Source organism: Neurospora hispaniola, assembly GCF_033458365.1.
Source record: "Neurospora hispaniola strain FGSC 10403 chromosome Unknown B0T23scaffold_8, whole genome shotgun sequence".
Classification (NCBI taxonomy): Eukaryota; Fungi; Ascomycota; class Sordariomycetes; order Sordariales; family Sordariaceae; genus Neurospora; species Neurospora hispaniola.
The window spans coordinates 1,219,596-1,243,281 of NW_026944413.1; the positions used below are offsets into that span (position 1 = coordinate 1,219,596).

The 23,686-nt window shown below is 50.1% G+C and overlaps 7 protein-coding genes across 7 annotated transcripts; 3 read left to right on the top strand and 4 right to left on the bottom strand.

Annotated features, from left to right (window-relative positions):
* Nucleotides 1-177: 177 nt before the first annotated feature.
* B0T23DRAFT_231221 (glycoside hydrolase superfamily) lies at nt 178-2,902 on the bottom strand. The gene is made up of 3 exons (XM_062833892.1): nt 2,331-2,902; nt 1,015-2,268; nt 178-958 (listed from the first exon to the last, which is right to left on the bottom strand). Exons 1-3 carry the CDS (start codon nt 2,712-2,714, stop codon nt 284-286), a joined length of 2,313 nt encoding a protein of 770 aa, XP_062689226.1. The 5' UTR covers nt 2,715-2,902; the 3' UTR covers nt 178-283.
* A 498-nt stretch (nt 2,903-3,400) lies between these two features.
* Nucleotides 3,401-5,578, top strand: B0T23DRAFT_388169 (DNA primase small subunit). Its single transcript, XM_062837733.1, has 3 exons — nt 3,401-3,986; nt 4,040-4,240; nt 4,303-5,578. Exons 1-3 carry the CDS (start codon nt 3,571-3,573, stop codon nt 5,402-5,404), a joined length of 1,719 nt encoding a protein of 572 aa, XP_062689227.1. The 5' UTR covers nt 3,401-3,570; the 3' UTR covers nt 5,405-5,578.
* On the bottom strand, nt 5,579-7,268 carry B0T23DRAFT_388170 (guanine-1-methyltransferase-domain-containing protein). The gene has a single exon (XM_062837735.1). It carries the CDS (start codon nt 7,179-7,181, stop codon nt 5,793-5,795), a length of 1,389 nt encoding a protein of 462 aa, XP_062689228.1. The 5' UTR covers nt 7,182-7,268; the 3' UTR covers nt 5,579-5,792.
* A 31-nt stretch (nt 7,269-7,299) lies between these two features.
* B0T23DRAFT_231246 (DNA mismatch repair protein msh-2) lies at nt 7,300-10,684 on the top strand. Its single transcript, XM_062833893.1, has 2 exons — nt 7,300-7,597; nt 7,669-10,684. Exons 1-2 carry the CDS (start codon nt 7,574-7,576, stop codon nt 10,453-10,455), a joined length of 2,811 nt encoding a protein of 936 aa, XP_062689229.1. The 5' UTR covers nt 7,300-7,573; the 3' UTR covers nt 10,456-10,684.
* A 1,016-nt stretch (nt 10,685-11,700) lies between these two features.
* On the bottom strand, nt 11,701-12,397 carry B0T23DRAFT_407595 (increased loss of mitochondrial DNA protein 1; the record flags this gene model as incomplete). The annotated part of the gene is made up of 2 exons (XM_062839205.1): nt 11,701-12,168; nt 12,260-12,397. The coding sequence occupies 2 exons, from the start codon at nt 12,395-12,397 to the stop codon at nt 11,701-11,703; spliced, it is 606 nt and encodes a 201-aa protein (XP_062689230.1).
* Nucleotides 12,398-13,048: 651 nt separating this feature from the next.
* B0T23DRAFT_432063 (terpenoid cyclases/protein prenyltransferase alpha-alpha toroid) lies at nt 13,049-14,673 on the top strand (the record flags this gene model as incomplete). The annotated part of the gene is made up of 2 exons (XM_062840353.1): nt 13,049-13,771; nt 13,855-14,673. 2 exons carry the CDS (start codon nt 13,049-13,051, stop codon nt 14,671-14,673), a joined length of 1,542 nt encoding a protein of 513 aa, XP_062689231.1.
* A 269-nt stretch (nt 14,674-14,942) lies between these two features.
* On the bottom strand, nt 14,943-18,060 carry B0T23DRAFT_407597 (uncharacterized protein; the record flags this gene model as incomplete). Its single annotated transcript, XM_062839206.1, has 4 exons — nt 14,943-16,300; nt 16,675-16,676; nt 16,828-17,848; nt 17,919-18,060. 4 exons carry the CDS (start codon nt 18,058-18,060, stop codon nt 14,943-14,945), a joined length of 2,523 nt encoding a protein of 840 aa, XP_062689232.1.
* Nucleotides 18,061-23,686: the final 5,626 nt, after the last annotated feature.

Below are 23,686 nucleotides of genomic sequence, written 5' to 3' on the forward strand. Positions count from 1 at the left end.
TATATGCTTTGCTCCTGTTTCACTTTGATCCCTCGGGAAACTGGGTTTCGGCATCTGACTGATTCTGCCATGTTCAAAGCTTATTCAAAGCTTATTCAACACCACAGACTGGATCCCCAGTCACCCCACACCAACGAAAGGTACGGTATATCAACGGTCCGCTAAGCAATCAATGCTATCGCTGGTCGACAAAACATTCTTCACTTCAGCGGTACTCATATGAGACTCCCATTCCAAATCGCTGCATTACTTGCTTGATAGTTCAAAGCCCAAACACCCTTGCCTACATGATAACGCAAGCGTCCAAAAACCCTTTAGCCTGGTTAAAGACTTGATCATAATATCCCACCTCGGTCCCCTCGCCCGAGCCGCCATTGACCTGCTTGACCACACCCGTGACCCGAAGCGTCTGCTCTCCCTCTCCGTGCCACCACCTCAACTTCTGCAACGGCGTCGTCTCTTCCTCGTCACTCCTAATCTCCCACTTGCCCGAGCTTACCTCCACCTGGCACGCGTCTTGGGGGAAGTGGTAGTCGGGCAAGAACACCACCGTTGGAGTATCCGGCTTGGCCGCCTCCGGAGCTTGGATCGTCACGCTGAACTGGCATGACCGGAGGTCAAAGCCGTATTTCTTGACGGTACCGGCCGTGGCTATGGGTGCTGGGCGCACGTATGCCTCGGCTGCGCGGTACCCGGGACTGTTGGTCAATTCCGGCTGACGTTGCGTGCTCACTGACGATATAGAGGGATTGGTGAGCGTGCGCTTGATGTTAGCTGGGGTTACACTGCTGTCGTCGTCCAAGTCATCATCTTTAGTGCCTGTTGGAGTCGCAATGCTAGAGCTTGACCCATCGCGACTATGCGACTTCGGGACAGGTGACTCTGGAAGAAGCTTGTCATCCACCGAAAAGATGGACAAATCTTCTCCATTCCATTGATCTCCCAATCCATGGTCGTTCTACAATCGTCGGTTAGCTTCAAGTTAGCAAAAGTTGACCATATCTTGATACATACCTTGGTCATATAGAGCCACAAAGTGTAGCCCTCCAACCCTGCCCCCTCAACCCCGTAATGGTTGGCATCCATCGCAGCCGACTGGCTCGAGTAGTCGCCCGTCTTGTAAGCATTCTTGTCGTCCATGTCATAAGGAATGCCAAACTCGGTCATCACGCATGGGTGATTCCCAATATAATCAAGACCCTCCTGTCTCATGGTGGCATGCTGGTTCTTGAAGCAATTCCGGATAGCCGTTTCTCCAATCTTGATGCCAAAGGCAGGACTCCAATATTTACCGCGAAGAATTCCTATCACGTCGACATTCCACACTCGGTTCCATTTCTTCGTCATGAGCGTGATGCCGTCGTACCAGTGTGGCGCGTATACGAGCAAAGGGTCATCGCCATCCGGAGTACCAATGATTTTGGGAGGCAGCTCCATCGTAGGTCCCTGAAGAAGGATGATGGCGTTGGGGTGGATCGATCGTATCGTGTCCCGGTATTTACGGAAAAAATCCATAAAATAGCGGTTGCTGAAATACGGGTAGTCGACATGTTCGCCCGTCGTAGGATGTTTGCCAAAGTAGTCCTTTTTGAGCAGGGAGTCGGTGGCTGGATCCCAAACACCGTGTTGAGCCCATATACACTGGCCTAGCTTCCACCCCGGGTCTCTCTTGTAGCCATAGCGAGACTCGTCGTAGTCAGCCGGTAGCCACGCCTGCTCACCACTTGGGTCAATGAGCGCCCTTCCAACCTTGTACGGACCCATGCCGCCCATGTCCCACGTATCGACCTCAACCGCCCGACCAGACCCCGTAAGTATGGTTTGCCAGATGGTCGGACATGTCCCCTTCTTCAAGTTTTGCTCCTTGGGTATGACAGAAATATCCTCGTAGGCAATCATGCCCTTGTTCGGCTCATTCAGACTCTCCCAGCCAAACACCACATCGTTCTCAATGTCACCTGCCTCGTGTATCCGCTGGGCAAGGTGGGCGCAGGCTCTGAGGAAGTGATCCTGTAGGTAGTCCTGGATGTTTACGCCGTCAATGATGCATTTTGGCGCAAAGTCTCGCCCAGCAAAGAACAGTGTGAACATGGTTGCGGCAGCGAGTCGGTAATAGTTTGTCGACCAGATCATCTTGGGAAAGTTGTGGGGTTCTGGGTAGACGTTATGAACAATGGCCGCCTCCGTTGCTGCAAAGCTTTGTGGGTTTAAACCAGCAGCATATAGCGTCCACATGGGGGCGCCAGAGCCGCCTGAGAAGCGAGACCACTGTGAGGCGCAAATGTGAGCTTCCAAAGGCCAACAACTACACAAGAGAGAAATTCACTTACGACATCCTGGTGAGGATCCATAAAGATGTAGAAGCCATAGCGCTTGGCTACGCGCAGAACGTCAATGGTGTGCTGTATCCATTCCTCGTCGTAGATGCCAGGGCCAGCCGCTTCAATGGCCTCCCACGTAAACACATAGCGGATGGTGTTGTATCCAAACCGCTTTAGACGCGAAAAATGGAGGTGGGCTTCTTCCTTGGGAAATGGTCGTCCAGTAAACTTGACGTTGTCGCCATCGAAGAAGTTCTCGCCGACATGGGAAGGCTGCTCGGGTTTGTTGGGATACTTGGCGTCGCCCGCGACATTGATGCCTCGTAGGGTGATCTGTCTCCCGTGGACATCACGAAAGGAGCCGTTCTCGATAGTGAGGCGGAAGCCGGCCATGTTGGTGGTGGCAGTGATATGCCTGGTTGGTCGGTGATGTCTCAATGATGCACGAGGTAAAGGACAGTCGGTATAACAACTAGTATACGGATTAATGGATTATGTGCTAGGTAATAAGGTCAAGGAAAAGTCAGGGAAAAAAAGGTTCGAGTTGGGATGATCGGTCGGTGTTGAGTAGTTCCCGCCTGCTCTCCGTTGATCCCATGTTTTGCCTGCTCGGCTCCATGTCAGTGGTCGACGTTTAGGCCTTCCCGTCTCCAATGACGTCGGGGGTTTAGCGTCGGGGGAACTGGGCGGATACATACGGGGAAGACGGGGGCGTGGGCCAAGGTCCGCCAGCTCAACGATTCCCCATCGCATACACCCCGCCCGTTCGTTAACCAGACTGGTAAAAGTTTGAGAGAGAATACGGAAGGAATATGGGAATTGGAAGAGAAGGAACTGAGGGATTGATGTAGGAGGGACGAATACCGCAAACGGACCCAACTCGTTCCATCACTTTACAGGATGAGCTATTGTCATAAGGAGAAGGGTTAGGGTTGAATGTACGTATTTACTGTGTCAAGTACACCCCCTCCCGTCAGTGGACGTTCGAGGTTGCAGTTGTTATCAGCGTGCACCCCTGCATGCCTGCCCCTCTGCATGGTCCCCGCTCCACTGCAAGTGCTTTACGCGTACCGCGGTTTTACGACGCGACTATCACTGAATTGAGGTTGTTCCATGAATCGTGAAATCAACTCTGGGAAAAAAAAGAAAGGCAATCCTTACCCGACCAAACACTCCTAGATATTCACGGAACGATAGGATACTACTCGATTTTAGGAAAAAACTATTTTCGTATTCGAGCGCCTTCACAATGCCTCATTCCGAGTCACCACCAGAGTCAGAGAACTCGCCGATACCCATGGCCAATGTCGACCAAGAGCAAGAGGATACCGTTGCTGAGAGCACAACCGCCCAAATTCCGGAGGCTCAACAGCCAGCAGACGAAGACGTTGACATGACAGACTCCAATGCAGTCCTATCGGCCCCGACAAATGGCACAACTCATACCTCAGAATCAAAGGCTGGAAGCTCAGCCGAAACGCCAAACAATCAAGATACCCCAGTACCAGAGACTGCCACGAGTGCGCCGAGCGAAAGCAAACCGGCGACAGGAGTGAAGCTCGAAGAGCTGTTTGATGAGATGGACTCCGACGATGACGAGTTCCCAACTACCAAGGCAGCAAAGAGGGAGCCAGCAAGCTCGCCCGATCTGCTCTCCTCGCAAAGGTAGCACAACCATGCATTTCAAGCCCAGGACAGCAGAAGCTGACTATCTATAGTGACATGGAGATCGATCTCCACGAGGCCTCAGATCCCGAAGTCATGCGCACATTCTATCAGCGTCTCTTCCCATGGCGATACCTGTTCCAGTGGCTCAACCACAGCCCAACACCCACCAACGATTTCGGCCATCGTGAATTTGCCTTTACGTTGCAGAACGACGCATACCTACGATACCAATCCTTCACCACCTCGGATCTGTGAGTTTGGCCATCCGGGTCCCTTCCAGCTATCCATCTTCTAACCAGACCAACCTAAACAGACTCCGTAAAGATGTCCTCCGCCTCATGCCCTCGCGTTTCGAAATTGGCCCCGTCTACACAGCCAACCCCCGCGATCGCAAGACGCTACGGAACTCGTCAGCTTTCCGGCCCCTGTCCAAGGAACTCTGCTTCGATATCGATCTGACAGACTACGATGACATCCGTACTTGCTGCGACAAAGCCAACATCTGCCAAAAGTGCTGGCAATTCATCACCATGGCCATCAAGGTCGTCGACACGGCTCTGCGCGAGGACTTTGGCTTCAAGCACATCATGTGGGTATACTCGGGTCGTCGCGGTGCTCACGCATGGGTATGTGACAAGAGTGCGCGGGCGCTGGACGACCAGAAGCGACGCGCCATCGCCGGCTACCTCGAAGTCATCCGGGGCGGCGCGCAAAGCGGCAAGAAAGTCAACCTCCGCCGACCGCTGCACCCGCACTTGGTCCGCTCCCTCGACATCCTCAAGCAGCATTTTCAGTCGGACGTGCTCGAGGCCCAAGATCCCTGGCGCACCGAGGACCAGCAAGAGAAGCTCCTCGCCCTCTTACCTTCGGATCAGAAGCAACTCGTGTCCGCCCTGCGCAACAAGTGGGCCTCATCGCCCGACCGGCCGTCAACCCTGAAATGGGCCGACATCGACACAGTGGCCAAGACGTCTACCGCAAAAAACTTTGACACCAAGTCCCTCCTGGACGCCAAGCAGGATATTGTGCTCGAGTACACGTACCCGCGCCTGGATATCGAAGTATCCAAGAAACTGAACCATTTGCTCAAGTCGCCCTTTGTCGTGCACCCGGGCACAGGGAGGGTGTGTGTGCCGATTGATGTGAAGAGGGGGTTAGAGAGTTTTGATCCGTTGGGGGTGCCGACGGTGCAGAGTCTGATTAGGGAGATTGACGAGTGGAAGAAGCCGGAAACAAAAGAAGGGGGGCAGGAGCAGGAGGTGGAGAAGCATGTGGTGGATTGGGAGAAGACGAGTCTGAAGGGCTATATTGAGTTTTTCAGAAGCTTCGTGATTGGGTTGATGAAGGATGAGAGGGAGATTAAGGTGAAGAGGGAACGAGAGGAGGGAGGAGGAGGTGAGAGTATGGAGTTTTGATGTGTTGATTGAAAAAAGTCGGAATAGGGGAACCATAAAAGGGTTGGGTCAAATGTTTGTGCATCTTGTGATGTGAGGGGTCATTGGCGTTGTATGGTAGGGACTGGATATCGTTTGCAGGCCAAGGTTTAGCAGGTCTACAAGCTGGCTTGAACATGGGAACATGATATCCCTTTTGACAATTGAGAAGGGTACTTGTTTGGCGGCTCAAAATAATTGGGTATATATGCCCTGTGATGCACCCGCTATCCTAAAACATGCAACGGCTTGCTAATCTGCCACTGGATGTTATGGGGAATCTTCGCTGGACTTTTCCTACAGAGCAAAGAGCCGTCATCCGCGTCTTCGCATTCGAAGGATTGATTCTGGTGGAGCTAAGACAGCGGTTCTACCCAGACATTTGCACATCTTGTGCTTGCTCTGTCGTCTGGTCTGTGACCTCGGGAGCTGCAGCCTCACCATTGGCTTCTTGGGTGCCGTTCTCCTCCTCTTCGTCATCCTCGCCGTTGTCCGCAGCAGGGGTGCCACATGACGACTCTGCCTTGAGGGTTCCGCCCTTTCTCTTGGGAATAACGGTCAGGAACGCCTCACCCCAGTCACCGCACTCGAGCCATTTGGCCATGATCTCTACAACCTGGTTTGTCGTGAGGACGTAGCGACTCTGCATTGCCATATACTCTCCAATCGGCAGCTTGGCCGTCCGCACCTTTGCCGCCTTGGCCCGGCCGTAGCAGAGGCCCTTCTCGCGGTTCCTATCCACCAGGCCGCCAATGACGTAGCACGTGTTCGCTTCTAGCTTGTCCAGGGTGTAGTCAGACTCTGCCGACAGGTAAACAATCGACTGGTTCACATCCTCGGCCTCTTCCTCGGGCTTCGGCTTGGGAGCCGCCGCAGCAGCAGCAGCAGCATCACCACCCTCAGCGCCCTCCTCCGTCTCCTCGGCTTCCGGCTCAGGAAGCAACAACCCACCATTTCCACTCGGCTTGAGGAGATCAATCATACCCTCTTTGACGTCAGTCTCCTCCATCATACCCTTCGCAATCTCCGCCGCCTGCATAAAGTCGCCCTCGACGCACTTTACGCCGCCCTTCCAGTTCAGGTGCGCGTTCTTCAGCACCCGCTCGAACCGGTCCTTGAGCTTGCCCTTCCACGAGCTGATGACCAGCTGCGCCTGGTACTTGGCCCGGCGGTTCTGCGAGTAGGACCGCACAATCTGCGACGACAGCGACACAATCTCGTTTTCCCGCATGTACTCCTCAAAGTCGCAGTCGATGATGAAGGCCACGGGAACGGGGTGCGCCACCCACGGCTCCTTGCACAGTTTCTTGAGAGCCTCCTCTGGGTCCAGGCCGGCCGCTTGGGCTTCGGCTACCACGGCTTCTTTGAGGGCTCGCTTCTTGGCTTGTTGTTGGTGTCGCTTTTCTTTGCGCTTTTCCTTGCGTTCTTGTCGGAATTGCTCGTGGGCTGCTTGGCGGCGGAGACGCTTGAGTTGGTTCTTGGAGATCTTGGGGGTGCCATCGGCTGCTTGGGTATCGACATTGTCGCCATCTCCTTGTTGTTGTGGCTCTTGAGCGTTGTCTGTGGTGGTGGTGGTTGTGGTTTGCTCGGTCGGTTGCTGCTCCTCGCTGCTGCTGGAAGCCGACTGCTCGGTTTGTTGTTGCTCGACCATCTCTTTTGTTAGCTGCTCCTCCGCCTTTCGCTTTGAATTAGCTGTCGATACGGTGTCTGCTAGAGGTTCTGCTTGGGCCACAGCGACTTGGGGGGTTTGGTCCGCCATCTCGTTCGGTGACAAAGATGGAAAGAGAAAGCGGATAATCGAGATTTGGGAATTGGAGAAGGCGACGAGCTAAAAGTTTAAGTGGGGAAAGGATTTAAAGGCCGCTGTCGGCAATGTGACAGCCAGGCAACCCCCCGGGCCTTCCCTGCCCGCCTAGACGCGTCCCCCATGCATCTCTTTTAATTGAGGCGCGTCTCCCAAGGAAGACACCTACGCAGCCGAGGCCAAGCATCATCTTTCTGCAAAAAGTCCCTGGTGTCACCACCACTGCACCTTCGGCCCTCCTCCCACTGTTCTTCCTGTGGAACTTGTGCCGGTAAGCAACAGGGAGACGCCAGTTTTGTACCACCTTACAGTACCGGACGAGACTTCAGCGACCTATCTTGGCCAAAATGTCCTCCAGACCAGAGCTCAAGGTTCGTCAACAGCTCCCATGTGGAAAGACCATAATCGACGGCTTGCTAATCATCTGAGTTCATGTCCATAGGTCGACGACGAGCATGGCTTCATTCGCTTCTACAGGTCTCTGCCACAACTTGGCGAAGAGGCTATCAGGATTTTCGACAGAGGCGACTGGTACACAGCTCACGGCGACGATGCCACCTTTATTGCCCGAACCGTCTACAAGACAACATCCGTCATTCGCCAGCTAGGTCGCAGCGACCACACCGGCCTTCCATCAGTTACCATGACCGTTACCGTATTCCGACAATTTCTGCGTGAAGCCCTTTTCAAGCTAGGGAAGCGAATCGAGATATGGGCCAGTCCCAGTGGCCGCATGAACTGGAAGGTCGTCAAGCAGGCTTCTCCGGGAAACCTGCAGGACGTGGAGGATGAACTAGGTGGCCAGTTCGAGGGAGCGCCCGTCATCCTGGCGGTCAAAATCTCGGCAAAGGCTTCGGAAGCCAGAACAGTGGGAGTGTGCTTTGCCGATGCCAGTGTGCGGGAACTGGGAGTCAGCGAGTTCCTCGACAATGATCTATATTCCAACTTCGAAGCGTTGCTCATTCAACTAGGCGTCAAGGAGTGTATCGTCACACAGGACAAGGGCGAGAAGGAAAAGGACCCAGAGTTGGCCAAGTTGAGGCAGATCATCGACAACTGCCGTGTTGCCATAGCAGAGAGGTCGGCGGGCGAGTTCGGCACCAAGGACATCGAGCAAGATCTGTCACGGCTATTGAAGGATGAGCGCGCTGCCAGCTTGCTCCCACAAACCGACTTGAAACTCGCCATGGGATCTGCCTCGGCCCTGATCAAGTACCTAGGCATACTGCATGATCCGTCCAATTTTGGCCAGTATCAACTGTACCAGCATGACTTGGCCCAGTTCATGAAGCTGGATGCGGCAGCATTAAAAGCTCTCAACCTCATGCCTGGCGCTAGAGATGGCGCAAAGAACATGAGTCTGTATGGGTTATTGAACCACTGTAAGACTCCTGTGGGAAGCAGACTACTGTCCCAATGGCTCAAGCAGCCCCTGATGAATGCCGAGGAAATTGAGAAGCGCCAGCAACTGGTTGAGGCCTTTGCCAACGACACCGAGCTCCGACAGTCGATGCAGGAGGAACATCTTCGATCCATCCCTGACTTATATCGGCTGTCTAAGCGGTTCCAGCGTGGTAAAGCAACACTAGAGGACGTTGTGAGGGCATATCAAGTGGTTATACGCCTGCCCGGCTTTATTGGAACTCTCGAAGGCGTGATGGATGAAGCCTACCGCGACCCTCTTGATGAGGTCTACACCAACAAACTCCGCGAGCTCTCAGACAGCCTCGTTAAGCTGCAGGAAATGGTCGAGACCACAGTTGACCTTGACGCCCTCGACAACCACGAGTTTATTATCAAGCCCGAGTTTGACGATAGCCTGCGCATCATCCGCAAGAAGCTCGACCGCCTTCGCACAGACATGGACAACGAGTTTGCCGAAGCCGCCGAGGATCTCGGCCAGGAGCGTGAGAAGAAGATCTTCCTCGAGAACCACAAGGTTCACGGCTGGTGCATGCGTCTAACCCGCACCGAGGCTGGCTGCATTCGCAACAACTCGCGCTACCTCGAGTGCTCAACCCAGAAGAACGGAGTCTACTTCACCACCAAGACCCTGCAGGCCCTCCGCCGCGAGTTCGACCAGCTCTCCCAGAACTACAACCGCACCCAAAGCAGTCTCGTCAATGAAGTCGTCGGCGTGGCCGCCTCATACTGCCCTGTCCTCGAGCGGCTCGCCGCCGTTCTCGCCCACCTCGACGTCATCGTCTCCTTTGCGCACTGCTCCGTCCACGCTCCCATCTCCTATGTCCGGCCCAAGATCCACCCTCGCGGAACCGGCCGCACCGTCCTCACCGAAGCCCGCCACCCGTGTATGGAAGTCCAAGACGACATAACCTTCATCACCAACGACGTCACCCTCACGCGCGAGGACTCGTCCTTCCTCATCATCACCGGCCCCAACATGGGCGGCAAGTCGACGTACATCCGACAAATTGGTGTGATCGCGCTCATGGCGCAAATAGGCTGCTTTGTGCCCTGCTCATCAGCAGAACTAACCATTTTCGACAGCATTCTCGCCCGCGTCGGCGCGTCCGACTCGCAGCTCAAGGGCGTGTCAACCTTCATGGCCGAGATGCTGGAGACGGCCAACATTCTCAAGTCGGCCACGGCCGAGAGCCTGATCATCATCGACGAGCTCGGTCGCGGTACATCGACGTACGACGGCTTTGGTCTCGCCTGGGCCATCTCGGAGCACATCGTCAAGGAGATCGGCTGCTTTGCGCTGTTCGCCACCCATTTCCATGAGTTGACGGCGCTGGCGGACCAGTATCCTAACGTCAAGAACCTGCACGTTACAGCGCACATCAGCGGCACTGACACCGACGCTGATGTCACCGACGAAGACGAAAAGGCAAAAAAGAAACGCGAGGTAACCCTCCTCTACAAGGTCGAACCCGGCATCTGCGACCAGAGCTTCGGTATCCACGTCGCCGAGCTGGTTCGGTTCCCAGACAAGGTGGTGCGCATGGCCAAGCGCAAGGCGGACGAGCTAGAGGACTTTACCAGCAAGCATGACGAGGAGAACGGGGGTGGTCTCGGTGTTCAGTACAGCAAGCAGGACGTGGAGGAGGGCAGTGCGCTGTTGAAAGACGTACTGGTGAAATGGAAGGATGAGGTGAAGAGTGGGAAGATGAGTAAAGAGGAGATGGTGGCGAGGTTAAAGGAGTTGGTACAGAAGGATGAAAGGTTGTTGGGGAATCCGTTCTTTAAGAGTGTCCAGGCTCTGTGAAGGGGGGCTTACGCCTTACTGAGTGGTGATGGTGGACGGGCTAACTGTTAAAAATGTTTTCAATTGGGAGATATGGTTGTAAAATGTAAGGACGGTTATGGGCGGTGTATGGCGTACGGGACTGTTACTGGGTTATGTGGCAGGTTTAACGAGTGTTTGCCCTGAATCTGGGCGGTTATTTATTATTCAAATTATTTGAGGGAGATCACATACCGCAAGGCAAGGAAGGCGTACGGAGAGCAGAGTGTTTGTACAGGTCACGGATCAAAATATATGAGCCAAGATGTCAATGGTCGGGTAGATATGGCGCTGGACAGTCAGTCGTATATACACCGACGGTCAAAAGGGTACTGTCCCACCTCGTAGAGTGTGTTCTCTCTAGCAGTATTTGTTGACTGGCAGTTAAAGGTAGAAGTGAAGAGTCACTATCCTGTTCCTTCAGCGGCAGGAATCTTGTCTTATAGTATATACTGTGGTGATGACATAGACTTTGCAGGACTTGGGAAGTTCAAAGGGTGAAGGTTAGATTTGAAGAGCAGACTATTCGTCTGGATTAGAAGCGCCCTTTCATACCCACAAGCTCCGTCGCCAGCCGCGTTTCTAGCCCAGACGATCAGACCGATCAAGTTAACATCCAGCAGAAAATAATATTTGTCTCATGCTGTAACCTTTACTTGCCACATCATCTCAAACTTAGTTCATTCGTTACACGAGCAGCTTCTTCAGAAGTTATGTCGATTATGCTGTTCCAGATCCGCAGTTCAGTTGACTTTCCAAGGCCCGGCCGGACGACTCCTCCGTGATTTATAGTATCCAGGTTCAAGGAAAGGTACTACATTACCGTGATAACTTTGACAGATTTCCAAGTCCAGACCCAAATCCGGTGTCATTATGTTCAAGAGTCTGGTCGAAACCAGTTGAACAGCCATGAGGCCGTTATGAAAGTTTGGATGGCCCGGACCGGTTGCTTATCAAGGGCAGGCGGCAGCTCCTGTATAATTCGCGTATTCAACCTTCCTGTCCCCTTTTCCTGTAGTGTGGAACTGACAACCCGAGACGGGCTGTTTGCCGATCCCGCCACTCTCTGCCTTCGTGCCTGTCACCAATATGCAGAAGCTTTGCCCAGAAAGCCAGCCGTAACCGATTCAAGAAATGCCATTTTGATATCCTAGAAGCCTCCCCCTCGGTTGATAAATCTAATCCCCGCATAACGTAACGTCCATCTCCCATCCCTCTCCTCCAATTTTAAAACCTGTCCCTCTCCTTCTCCCTCCTCTGCGCCGCCCTCTTCAAAATATCCACCTGCTCCTCCTTCAACGTCAAGTACACCCAAAACCAGCTAAACGTCTCGACAAACATGAAGGTAAAAAACACGCGGTTCTTGAGCGCATCGCCTCCCCAGCCCCAATCGCCCGCGACCTCCTTGGCCGCATACTGGCTCTCGAACGAAGACGACGTCGTCGGGTGGCTGAACTTTCCTCCCGAAGGGGTGGCCGAGTCATACAGCGGAGACGAAGCCGAGAAGAAGAAGCTGTAGAGCGTCAAGAAGAAGGAACAGGTCAGGCGCAGGGGCACTTGCGAGCCCCAGTGGTGGATCAAGGCGATCTCCTCGGGCATGGAGAGCGAGACGAGGTCGGTGAGACCCCAGAGGCCGAGGACGATGCCGAGGAAGGCGGCGGTGGGGGATTGCGTGTCGAAGTGGCGGGAGTGAGGCTGTGTAGAGGAAGATACAAAGGTTAGCATCATGTATCGTTATTGCGCAGAGCGGATGGAAGGGGGGTAAAAGGGAAAAGGGAAAACGTACCAGGCCCATGGCCTCTCCCATTAGCCAGACCACGCCCTGGTCGGCAATGGTGGCGGGATTGGTGACGAAGAAGAAGGCGAGGGTGATGTGGAAGAGGCAGATGGAGGTCAGAATCGTTTTGGCGGATATGAGCCCCATGGTGACGGATGGGTTCGCTGTCGCGATTCAACAAAGTCGGCTTCTTGACAGGATGGATGGTACTGGGCTGGGCTGCGTGCGGTAAAGGGGGCGTTGGATGCTGGATGCTGGATGCTGCGCAGACGGATGTGATGCCTGGAAGCCCGTTGACGGGACGTATGATGTCCGCTGTTTCGTGCGCCGTAGAAGTTTGTTGTCCTTTCAAAACGAGAGATGTTCTTGTGTCAAAGACAGCTTTCAACTTTTTTAAGGACCAATTGAGTGGTTGTGAAGCTGGAACATTCCCACGTCCGGCACTTGTATCGCAGAGAGATGTACTGTATTGTACGGTAGCGTAGAGCTAATTTGAGCTTACACTACCCTAACCCTCTGCATACAGCTGCCCCATGCCATTTCCACACCACCTTGATGGCCTGGTGGGGTCGGGTACAGCTATAGCTTTGTTATCGATAGAGCTGTTGACCTCTCACTCACTCATTCAGGGGGACGGCATTCATAAACAACAACATCATCATCCTGGAACCAGCGTCACACACTCACTCGCCTTCATCTTTACACACATGAGACTTGAGATTGTATAACGTAGTAATTAGGTAACCCTCTTGATCTAATATCTAATTGGAGTCGCCCGGTGTGCGTCTCACACTCACCATGGAAAACGACAACAAGGCCCACGAGGAGCCCGAGCAGGAATGGCCCTACCTCGACGTCCACCGACATCTTCGATACTGGAAGATGTGCATCCGAGCGCCCTTGCCTCACGTCTACCTCTCCAATGAATCGAATCGCCTGGCTCTGGCTTATTTCATCGTCAACTCAGTCACCCTCCTAACCCCGCCCCCCTCAGAACGAACGCCCGAGACCCCAGAACCTCTTATCAGCCGCGAGGACAAGCGGGCCATGAGGAAATGGGTTCTTCACCACCAACATCCCACCGGCGGCTTCTGCGGCACATCCTCGCTTGTTTTCCCGCTTCACAGCTACGACATATATAACTTTGACACCAAAACTTTGGATGAGCCAGATCATGCCGGCTTGGCCAACATCACCTCCACATTGTTCGCTCTGCAACTGCTGGCCCTTTTGGCGGATGAGGAGGATGAGGCGGCGGGGGAAAACGTATTTGAGGGCGTGAACCGGGTGGGGACGCTGCGTTTCCTAAAGAGTCTCCAGCGCGAAGATGGAAGTTTCGGAGAGGCGCTCAGTGATTTGCCGGGTCACGGGCGGTTTATTGCTGGCGGCTATGATATGCGCTACTGCTATATTGCTACGGCCATCAGGTGGATCTTGCGAGGGGATGTGAAGGAGGGAAGCCCAGGGTGGGTGGAGGATTTTGACACGGAGGCGTTGGCGAGGTATATCTTGAATAGTCAGGTATGTGTTCACTTCATTTCACTTGACTTCACTTCCTCCATGTCTACTGGTGTCGGGGGTCACTAACTAACAACACCCCCTAGACATACGACCGCGGTTTCGCCGGTAATTCCCAAGACGAAGCCCACGCCGGCTACGCCTACTGCGCCATAGCAGCCCTCACCCTCCTCGACCGCCCTCTCACCACATCCACTTCTTCTTCTGTACCACACAAATCCCCCCTCCTCCACTCCTCCATCCGTGACCTCCCCGGCCTCATCCACTGGCTCGCCTCTCGCCCCTTTGTCTACCTCGAACCGCCTCCCCCCTCTGCGGACCAGGACCCAGACACCTACATCTACCAAGAAGACGACCTCGACGACCCCAACTTCTTGTTACCTCCAACCCCCTCCGACCTCCTCTGCCTCCTGTCCCAAATCGCCGAAAAGAAAGGCCACGACAAAACCCATGTAGCCTTTAACGGCCGCACCAACAAGGTAGCAGACACGTGCTACTTTTGGTGGGTAGGCGGCGCCCTCGCCAACCTGGGGAGGTTGGACTCTTTGGTAGACAGAGAAGCCGCCAGACGGTTTCTGCTGGAGAAGATGCAACACCGGATTGGCGGGTTTGGGAAGTCCCCGGGGAGTCCGCCGGATCTGTATCATAGTTTTTTTGGGCTGGCGATTTTGGGGTTGTTGGGGGATGAGCGGGAAGGGGGGAAGGTGAGGGGTTTCGATGCCGGGTTGGCGGTGCCGAGGGAGACGGTGGGAGTCATTGAGCGGGCGAGGAGGAAACTGATTGAGAGCGAGAAGGGTGGGAAGGGTGTTGTTGATGGGGAGAAGGAGTTGGATGCGGTTGAGATGGGGTTGGAGTTGAGGGGCGGTGGGGAGAGACCGAAGTGGCTGGGAGCGTGTGGGTATTGATTGAGGTTGGTAGATGGGTGATGATGATTGAAGTTTGAACTTTTCGTGGAGGTAGAAAACGTACCGATAGCGAATATTGGTACGCATCAATGGACTTTTGCTTGACAAGACATGTGCGTACATACCCTAAGCGATTGGCGTGCCATCTATGATGAAATGTAAATAATGAAGACAATTCGGGAATCCATTCGCTTGCATACTCTCATACCCAACATTCTACATAACCCATATCTCATCATAATCATAAACCCATCAAACACCAACAATTTTCAAGCAGCAAGGGCATGCTTGATAAGCGTCTTGTACCCCTCCACCGCAGTCTCCAAATCGCCAACCTTCAACCCCTCATCATCACCATGCGCCACCAAGATGCTTCCAGGGCCATACAAATAACTAACATGGTCACCCTCAAAGTTGGGCACATCCGTCCCATAGCTAGCCACCATCGTCTCAAACCCGTCCACGTCGCAATTGCACTCCACGGGACCATACCCGCCGTTCCACTCCATCGTGAACGCCTCGGCATCCGTCTCCTTCAAGATCTTCTCCACCGCCTCCCTCACGATATCCGCGCCCGTCGTCTGATTGCCCGCCGCCACGCGGATGGCCAGCTTCGCCTGCGCCTCCTTGGGAATCACGTTCGCCGCCACGCCTCCAGCAATGGTACCAATGTTCACCGTCGTGTTGCCGTAGCGCTCGCTGCTGCCTAGGTCGGCCGAAATGATTTTCGCGAGCGCCTTGACCAGTACTTCGGTGGCGCTCTTGAACAGCCACGGGTAGCCCGAGTGACCCGCGATTCCCTGCGCCTTGAGCAACCCGCCCGCGTGGCCCTTGTGTCCGCAGCTGAGCTTGTTCTCTGTTGGCTCGCCGTAGATGGCCGCGTTGAAATGCAACCGGGGCAACTCCTTCTTGTTGTTGTTGTTGTTGTTGTTGTTCTTGTCAGCGTCTTGATCGTTGTAAGCGGCTGAGAAAGTCTTCATGCCGTCGCCGCTGATCTCCTCGCCCACGACGAAGAGGAGCATCAGGTCGGCCGGGTCGACCTCCTTGGCGCGGATGAGCTCCTCGACCGCGACGATTTGCGCGGCCACGCTGGCTTTGGCGTCGACGGAGCCGCGCCCGCTGATGAAGGTGTCGGACGTGACTTGGTCGGAGCCCTCAGGAGTGTTGATGTGGTAAGGGATGAAGGGCGGGACGACATCGATGTGCGAGGTGACTAGCACGCGTGGGCTGGACAGGTTGTGCGAGCTGGGCCAGGCCAGCACGTTGAAGCGCCCTTGGGAATGGTCATCGCCGTCAGAACCGTGGGAAGTCTTGTCACTTTCGAGGAATTGGGCCTTGGCTACGTAGCCGAGGTTGTTACGGAGGTAGTCAAGAAGGAACTTGCCAACTTCTTGCTCGGTGCGGGAGATGGAAGGGATTTCGATTAGGGATTTGTGGAGGGAGAGGAGGTTCTTGCGGTAGGATGGCCCATCGTTGGCAGCGGATGAGGTAGAGATCTGGAGGGGAGAGATGGAAGCATCATCGACGATGAGTGGTTGTTGTTGGTAATGGTTGTTGTTATCAATGACGAAGGCAGAGGTGTGGGAGAGAAGGGAGGTGCCCCAAAGGAGGAGAAGGTTCGATGTTGCTTTCATCGTTGCTGGGTATTTCCCTCGCGGTAGTCCATGAGAAGGAGACTTGAGAAAAAGAAAAAAAAAAGTATTGAGATGGAAACTTGGAAGTCAAAAGACAAATATTTCCATCTTAAGTCGCGAGCTGTGACCGCAATTGCGAATGTCGAACCCCACACCCGGCCGGGTCCGCATGCGGCAGCGGGAGAGCTTCGTTCCACTTTGGAGAAGAGTGGAGAGGCCTGCGTTGTTTGGGGGGATTCCCCAATCGCCGACCCCTGCGTTGCCCTGCCAAGACAAGACAAGTAAACAAACATCTCCAGGTGACAACGGTGTTTTGAATCCCGAGCACACCGACCTTGGTTGAACCCACAGCATACTCGAGTCTTACGACTCAAGTGTTGAATATCATGCGTTCTCTATCTCTTTCCCAATAAAGCATCAAAACCCTGAATTTTCTAGTATCTATGCCCTACGCCTGCCACTCAACGCCGAAACCATATCGCCAAGTCTAACCGCCAGGTCTATGTGTTTGTATACCTACTGGAATCTCTCAGGCATCAAGTCCTCGAAGTGGAACTTGCCATCCTCTCCCTTCACCACGGTACCCTTCTCGGTGACAATGGCATCGATGTACTCGTGGGGAGTGACATCGAAACCAGGGTTCCAGACACCGATTCTCTGGTCAGCGATCGCCACTCTGACAGACTTGCTGGTGTCGATGGAGCCATCCGCGTTAACAACAGCGCCGCTGATCTGAGTCAATTCCTCACGCTTGCGCTGCTCAATCTCGATATCGTCACCGGTCTCGGTGTCGACGTCAATGCTGGTGGTAGGGGCGGCAACCATGAACTTGATGCCATGGTGCTTGGCGAGGACCGCAAGCTGGTACGTTCCGATCTTGTTGGCAGTGTCACCGTTGCGAACAACACGGTCGGCACCAACGATAACGGCGGCAATGTTCTCCTCGGCCTTGCGCAGACGGAATAGGGCGGCGGCCATGCTATCGGTCACCAGGGTGGCGGGGATGCCCTCGTGGACAAGCTCGAAGGCAGTCAGACGGCTGCCCTGGTTGTAAGGGCGGGTCTCGGTGCAGTAGGCGTGTCTGAGGAGGCCTTCGTCGCGGAGGGTACGGATAATACCGAGGGCGGTGCCGTGGCCGGAGGTGGCAAGAGAGCCGGTGTTGCAGTGGGTCATGACAGTGATCTTGCTGTCGTCGGTGATCTTGTACTGCTCCTGAAGCCACTTGGCACCAAACGCACCAATCGACTTGTTGGTCTTGAGATCCTTGGCCAGAATCTCCTCAGATGCCTCAACGAAGGCCTTGATGATGGCCTCCTTGGCCTCAGCGTCCGTCAGGCCCTCCGTCTTGACACCGCGAACGGTCTTCTTGAGCAATCTGACGGCGTTGCCAAGATCGACGGCGGTTGGCCTGGACTCGTAGAGATAGTCCAGACGGGAGTCAATGTACTTGATGACATCCTCGGTGCCGGTCACAGTGCAGCTGCCGTTGTGAAGCTCAACAGAAGCAGCCAAAGCAGCAACAATGGCAATGGCGGGAGCACCTGGGGTCTGTTGTTCAGTACAGATGTCACTTGATTTCACTGTGTAGAGTAGCGCTTTGCATAAACTCACCTCTGACTCTCATGGCCTTGATGCAGTCAAAGGCCTCTTCGCTGGTGGAGACCTCATCGTAGTGGTGCTCATGAGGGAGTCTCAGCTGGTCCAGGACCTCCAACTTGCCCCGGGAATACTTGATGGCTTCGAGAGCAGACATGTTGTTGATATTGAAGTGAGAGACGCCTGAGGCTTGAAAGGTACCAAAAAACAAATGAATGTCTTGGTCTATGAAACACCCAAAAAAAAAAAAAAACTGTATAGGCTGGAGAGATAATCAAAGGAACAGAAGAGACTTCAGAGAGGCCCTCGAAGAGACATGTCACCAAGTATCGTCTTCTTATTCCTCAGGGTCCTCACTCACTCAACAAACTGATGATAAAAAAAGACGCCACCCAAAACCGCTTGCACAATTGCATCGTCTGATTGGCCGAGATGATCCATGCACAAGTGCACTAAGAAAAGCAGCGTAAGGCGTAATAACTAGGGGCTAAACCGAATTTGGGGCTACCTCAAGATCCTAGGGCGGGGCAGGCTCGGGAAGGTCTGGCCGACAAGGTACCTACCATAAGTGGAGGTTACCTTGAGCTTGAACTCGGTACCCGCTGCCGTCACACCGATACGGGGACCTAACAGCTTTAGGGGGTGTCCGATACAGCAGTAAATAGCTCAGTAAAGGTGGCCAGTAAATCGATTTTACGTGCCACGCACAGGCCAGCTCAATACCACCCTAGTAACCTGGCCATGACCCACATTTTGGCATTTACGTGAGGGGATTTCCAGAATGTGATAGAAATGCTAGAAATCAACAGAAATCGTCGTATTTGAACCGGTATATAAATCGTGGTGTTATTGCTCGCTATAGTACCCTCGTTGCTTGCCCTAACTATCCCTTTCCCTCGTTATCCTTTCAAAAACAATAGCCGCCTACTTTTACACCCAAATAAATAACAATTAAATTCAACTAGTAACACAGAAGGAATCCCAAACCATAGGATCTCAACCGCTATTACAAAGCAGTCAATATCCCTCTAGCCAACTACCCTCTAACTAATACTACCTATTCCCCTATAGCTAGAACTCTCCTCCCTACTAAATCCAAAAAAAGAAGAGGAATTATACTATAACCAAGAATTAAATATAGGACAGCAAGTAGGAGGTTCACTTACTCACTCTTTTAAAAAACATCGTTAGCGATAGCGTAATTAATTAGAATAATTATAAAGATTAAATATATAATAATTTTATTACTAAAATAATTAAGCGCTTTAATATTAAGCCTACTAATAATTAAATCTATAATAAAATCGATTTATTTCGTTGTAAATAGCGAACGTAAATAATTTTAAAAAAATACTCGCAGTTAGGGTTTAAATTTAATCTAAATACCAGCGCTGCAACTACATCTAACGAAATATAGAATTTACTAATTAAAGTTAATATACTATACTAATTAGTATATAAGGGATTAGGATTCGGACTTTATATATTAACCCGGCTATATAGAAGAATAAGGAGGTCGTCCAATTTAAGAATAAGCCTCTCCCCTACTTCAAGCTTATAAAGTAGGTATTCGCAAACGATTAAAGTACTACCGGGTAGTATACAAAAATACTAGGAGCGTTACTTATTTCGAAAAAAATCCTTACTCCCTTCCTACCTATTAAAAATTGATACGGTCCATTTTCATGTATGTAGAGTATTGCACCAAAGACAGCAATCGAGCCGTAGATGTGGGGCGCCGGGACTGCACTGCCGCCTCGGCTGCAGCGCAGACCCAGGCGATAAGATAAAGAAAGTAGGTCGTCTAAATAGATTATATTAATCCATCTGTATACGGCTTCCACTCTTCCTAATTCTTCCTTCTACATCACGCTTTATACAGGAATAATATCATTACTTTTACATATTAATTACAGGGTTGTTCTTTAAGGCAGAAGCAGTCCATATTATATGGTAGTTACAACAATTTTAATCCAATTACCTTTTCAACTCTCTCTATCGATCGAATCGTAATAAATCGCACAGAAACCCACAATCCAATCGAACTATAGTAGATTAGAAAGTGTCGTATTACAATTGATTTAAATAGGTTACATCGCTCCCCCACCTCCAACAACCCATTACCGCCTGGTCGAATTGTAGTAGACTACGGCGATACGCGCTTCCCTATCACCGTTAATCAGCCGAGTTGTAGTAGGCTGAACGATATTCACCTCGCCTAACGAACTTTGAATTCTCACGCGATCTACTACCTAGAACCGAAGCTTTTAAATCGTTGAATTATAGTAAGCGAATACAAAATACCCTTAATACGAAAGGTTTCCCCCTACTTTCGAACTTAGGTAAATAATAGGCATTCTTAATCTTTTATATTTACTTAGCTTTATTTCTTACCTAAGCGCTAATAACCGAAAGTCGATAAATTAATTAAGATTATCGACCGATATAGCGTTTTAATAACTAAATAAACCACCTAATAAGGGCTCCCCGCCCGGTAGAGCAAAATCTAACGCCGGTATAATACCACCCTCAAAGCAATCTATAATACCCCGCAATCTTCGAACTTTGGCAAGAAACATACGCTCCAAGTTGATTAGCGAGTAGGTCTTTCGCGAATCTAACCCTAAATTAATTAACGAATAAACCTTGCACGAAACCAATTTAAAGACGACTAGTAAAGAAAACGGCCGCGAATCTAAAACCATCAGCTTACCTCCCTAGGGCGAAGGAAAGCTCGATCCTATCCGACCGCCCACGCCTATTATACCTAAAAAAATTAATAATAATACGGAAACTATAACGTACGCGTTAAATAAGATTAATAGGAACGTATTCGAGTAAGACGTTTAATATCGAAGAATTAATCGTAATACCGACTATCTACGGATTAAAATAAACGAAACTACTAATTATATTAGGAATATTGAAACCGCCCTAAGCAATCTCAGTAAATTTAACAATTAGAAATATTAAAATATAGGATTAAGGATGGATGCTATAGAACAAGGTATTAACAATACGCTTAATATAATAATAACCAAAATGGACAATCTCTTAGTATATTGTACTCCGGTACTACCGCCGGCTTAGCTATTAAATAATTACTCTACTTATTACTTATCCTCCTTTTCTTTTTTATTGAGACTATCCGCTACAAATGTACAACCCAGTAGTTTCACACCTACAATTTAAAGTTATTTAACTAAGACTATAATTAATGTAATAAAGGAGTTTATTTTAAAACTATTAAAGAATATCGTATTGCTATTATATAAATACAATTTTTATTAACTCTCCCCCTACCGCCCCGAAACCATTAATAAACAATACGATAATACCTTCCCCCTATTTAATAATTTAAAGGGTACCGGTACTGTTGTTTATTATAAGAATTCAATTTAGGGCGGCTAAGCCTCCTTTAGACCGTTTTTAGGATTCTCTAACTCTCCCGAACGTAATAATTCGTATTTAGCGGTAACGGGCTTCCTACTAGCTACGATAAAACTATTTAAATATAAATTATTTTAGGCGGAAAATAGAAGTAGAAATGGAATTCCGACCCTAATGCGTAGAAGTCCTTTACGTTTGATAGTAGTCCAATTGGTTATTCCCCCTTTCTAAAATTAGAGTAAGGCCTCTATTTGCAATTTTTAAAATACTATAATTCCTTCTTATTAGAGTAAGTAATCGGCGGTACCTTAGTATAAATCTACTACCGGACTATTGTAAGCCAAACAGCTATAGGTAATTATATTGCAATAAAATACTTAGGTTCTAATTATAATAACTTTATAAGGTTATTAAGGCTTTAATACTTAGTAATAGGCTATTACCCAATAGGCGCCTCTTATCGACCTAACTTCGCCCGCTACTAGGCCCGCCGCTATAATATTATTCTAAGTTACTACTAATAATATTTTCTATAATAAACTATATAGGACTATTTAAAATATAGAACGAAACCCTACATTCGCTATTCTTATACCGTAGGTTATTTAGTATTGGGTGGAAGAGTACCCAATTCTCTATATACCCGGCGAATATAAACATCTTATCCTTAAGAACCTAAATTTACCGGCGTACGATGGTGGCACTTCGGGCGGCCCCTCTACAGGTCTACTTCGAAGCGGCCTACTATATACGGGAACCGGAGGAAACCCTAATAATAATAGAGACGACGATAACGACCCGGACGATAATTATAGTAATAGACGGGGTCCATTACGTTGTCCTCTCAATAAAGACTGTTTATCCCGCGAACTATAGTCCGGTTCGTACGGCTCAGACCCTAAATTAAAGTAAGAAGAAATTAGACAATTTTACCCTTATTAGGAAGACTCCGAAGATTTCGGAATAGTTATAAACGGACGTAATTTAATTTATATAAATATTTTCTATTTTATTAATAGGCTTAAATCCTTTACTAAAGACGATTTTACTACTAAATTAACCGAGCGATAATTAATATTAATATTCCAAGTCCTTTTAGGCGGTCCCGTTGTAAAATAATAGAATATAGAAGTATCCCTAGAGACCAAGCGCGTTCTCCGTCGTAGTACCCTCGAAGACTTATTTAACGCGCTTATTAAAAAATAGACCCTTAACCCCGCTATTACAATAAAAAAATTTACTAAAGGATCTATTACTTTAAGGGACGTCGCCGCTAATAAAAACGCCCTATTTAACTTCGTATAGAAGCAGCTACGCTACGCGCGCGCAATAGATATTCTAGGCAAAGAATCGGTTAATTAAATAGGAATAATAATTTAAATTTAATCTAAAATAGATATTTATATTTAAACCTACCTAAAGCCTCCCAAACACGGCTCCCTCGGCAACTATATCAAAGAAATCGACGAAGCTAAGGCTATCCTTATAACCGCAATAGCTAAGCAATACCCTTTCGTTAAATACGTTACTTATTCTTCGTAAAAAGATAAAGATACTAATAGTAAGCTAGCGATTAAACCCTTCTAGAAGAATTTAATACCCAATAAAAGGGAGTATAGGAATAGTAAGAATAACCGTAATAGTAGCTATAACCGGAATAATAAGAACAGAGTAAATAAATTTTAGTACAACCGCAATCGCGATAAAAACAAGGAGCGGGCACACCATGTCGACGATAATGCTAGTAGCGAGTAAGCCCATCACGTCGGCAATAAAAGCACCGCCTCGAATATATCCGTCTTATTAAATTTAAAGGACGAAATCGCCCATATTATCTACAATACTACCTTAATGTATTATAAATACTATAGTACTTTCGCGTCTGACTTCGAAGCGCGGTAATATTAACGGAAATATAAGCCAAATAGAAAAGCTTAGGCCGAAGCAGCGAAGCTCAAGCCTATGAGGGATAGGTGTATGTATTGCGGGTACTAAGCCCCCTCTAGGAACGCCCTCTTTCGATACATAAAACATTATAAAAGAATTAAATAAGGTCGTATTAAAGGAATACCGTTAGATTTATTTTATTTCGTATAAGAAGAAGAAGTAGAGCCGGAATTATACGATATCGTAGAAGCACCCCTACTCGACGATTAGGATATTAAAAACAATCTACTGTCTAGCTATATCTATCTTCGCATTAGAATTAAAGTAGACCCCGAATCTCTAAATACTAAAGTATATATTAATCCCGGAATAGGAAAGTCTATAATTAACTACAAGTTTCTATAAATCCTCAACTATATAGTAGAGTATAAATAACCTTATTGCATTAAAGGTATTAGAGGATTTTAAATTATCGAAGAATAGGTTACGTTCTACGTATATTTAGT

Coding starts and splice junctions, on each gene's coding strand:
- B0T23DRAFT_388170 (XM_062837735.1), bottom strand. CDS start 7,181: ATGGCGGACCAAACCCCCCAAGTCGCTGTGGCCCAAGCAGAACCTCTA.
- B0T23DRAFT_231221 (XM_062833892.1), bottom strand. CDS start 2,714: ATGGCCGGCTTCCGCCTCACTATCGAGAACGGCTCCTTTCGTGATGTC. Junction 2,269..2,330: donor TGGATCCTCACCAGGATGTC/GTAAGTGAATTT, acceptor TGCGCCTCACAG/TGGTCTCGCTTCTCAGGCGG. Junction 959..1,014: donor TGTGGCTCTATATGACCAAG/GTATGTATCAAG, acceptor CGACGATTGTAG/AACGACCATGGATTGGGAGA.
- B0T23DRAFT_231246 (XM_062833893.1), top strand. CDS start 7,574: ATGTCCTCCAGACCAGAGCTCAAG. Junction 7,598..7,668: donor CCTCCAGACCAGAGCTCAAG/GTTCGTCAACAG, acceptor TCATGTCCATAG/GTCGACGACGAGCATGGCTT.
- B0T23DRAFT_388169 (XM_062837733.1), top strand. CDS start 3,571: ATGCCTCATTCCGAGTCACCACCAGAGTCAGAGAACTCGCCGATACCC. Junction 3,987..4,039: donor GATCTGCTCTCCTCGCAAAG/GTAGCACAACCA, acceptor GACTATCTATAG/TGACATGGAGATCGATCTCC. Junction 4,241..4,302: donor TCCTTCACCACCTCGGATCT/GTGAGTTTGGCC, acceptor CAACCTAAACAG/ACTCCGTAAAGATGTCCTCC.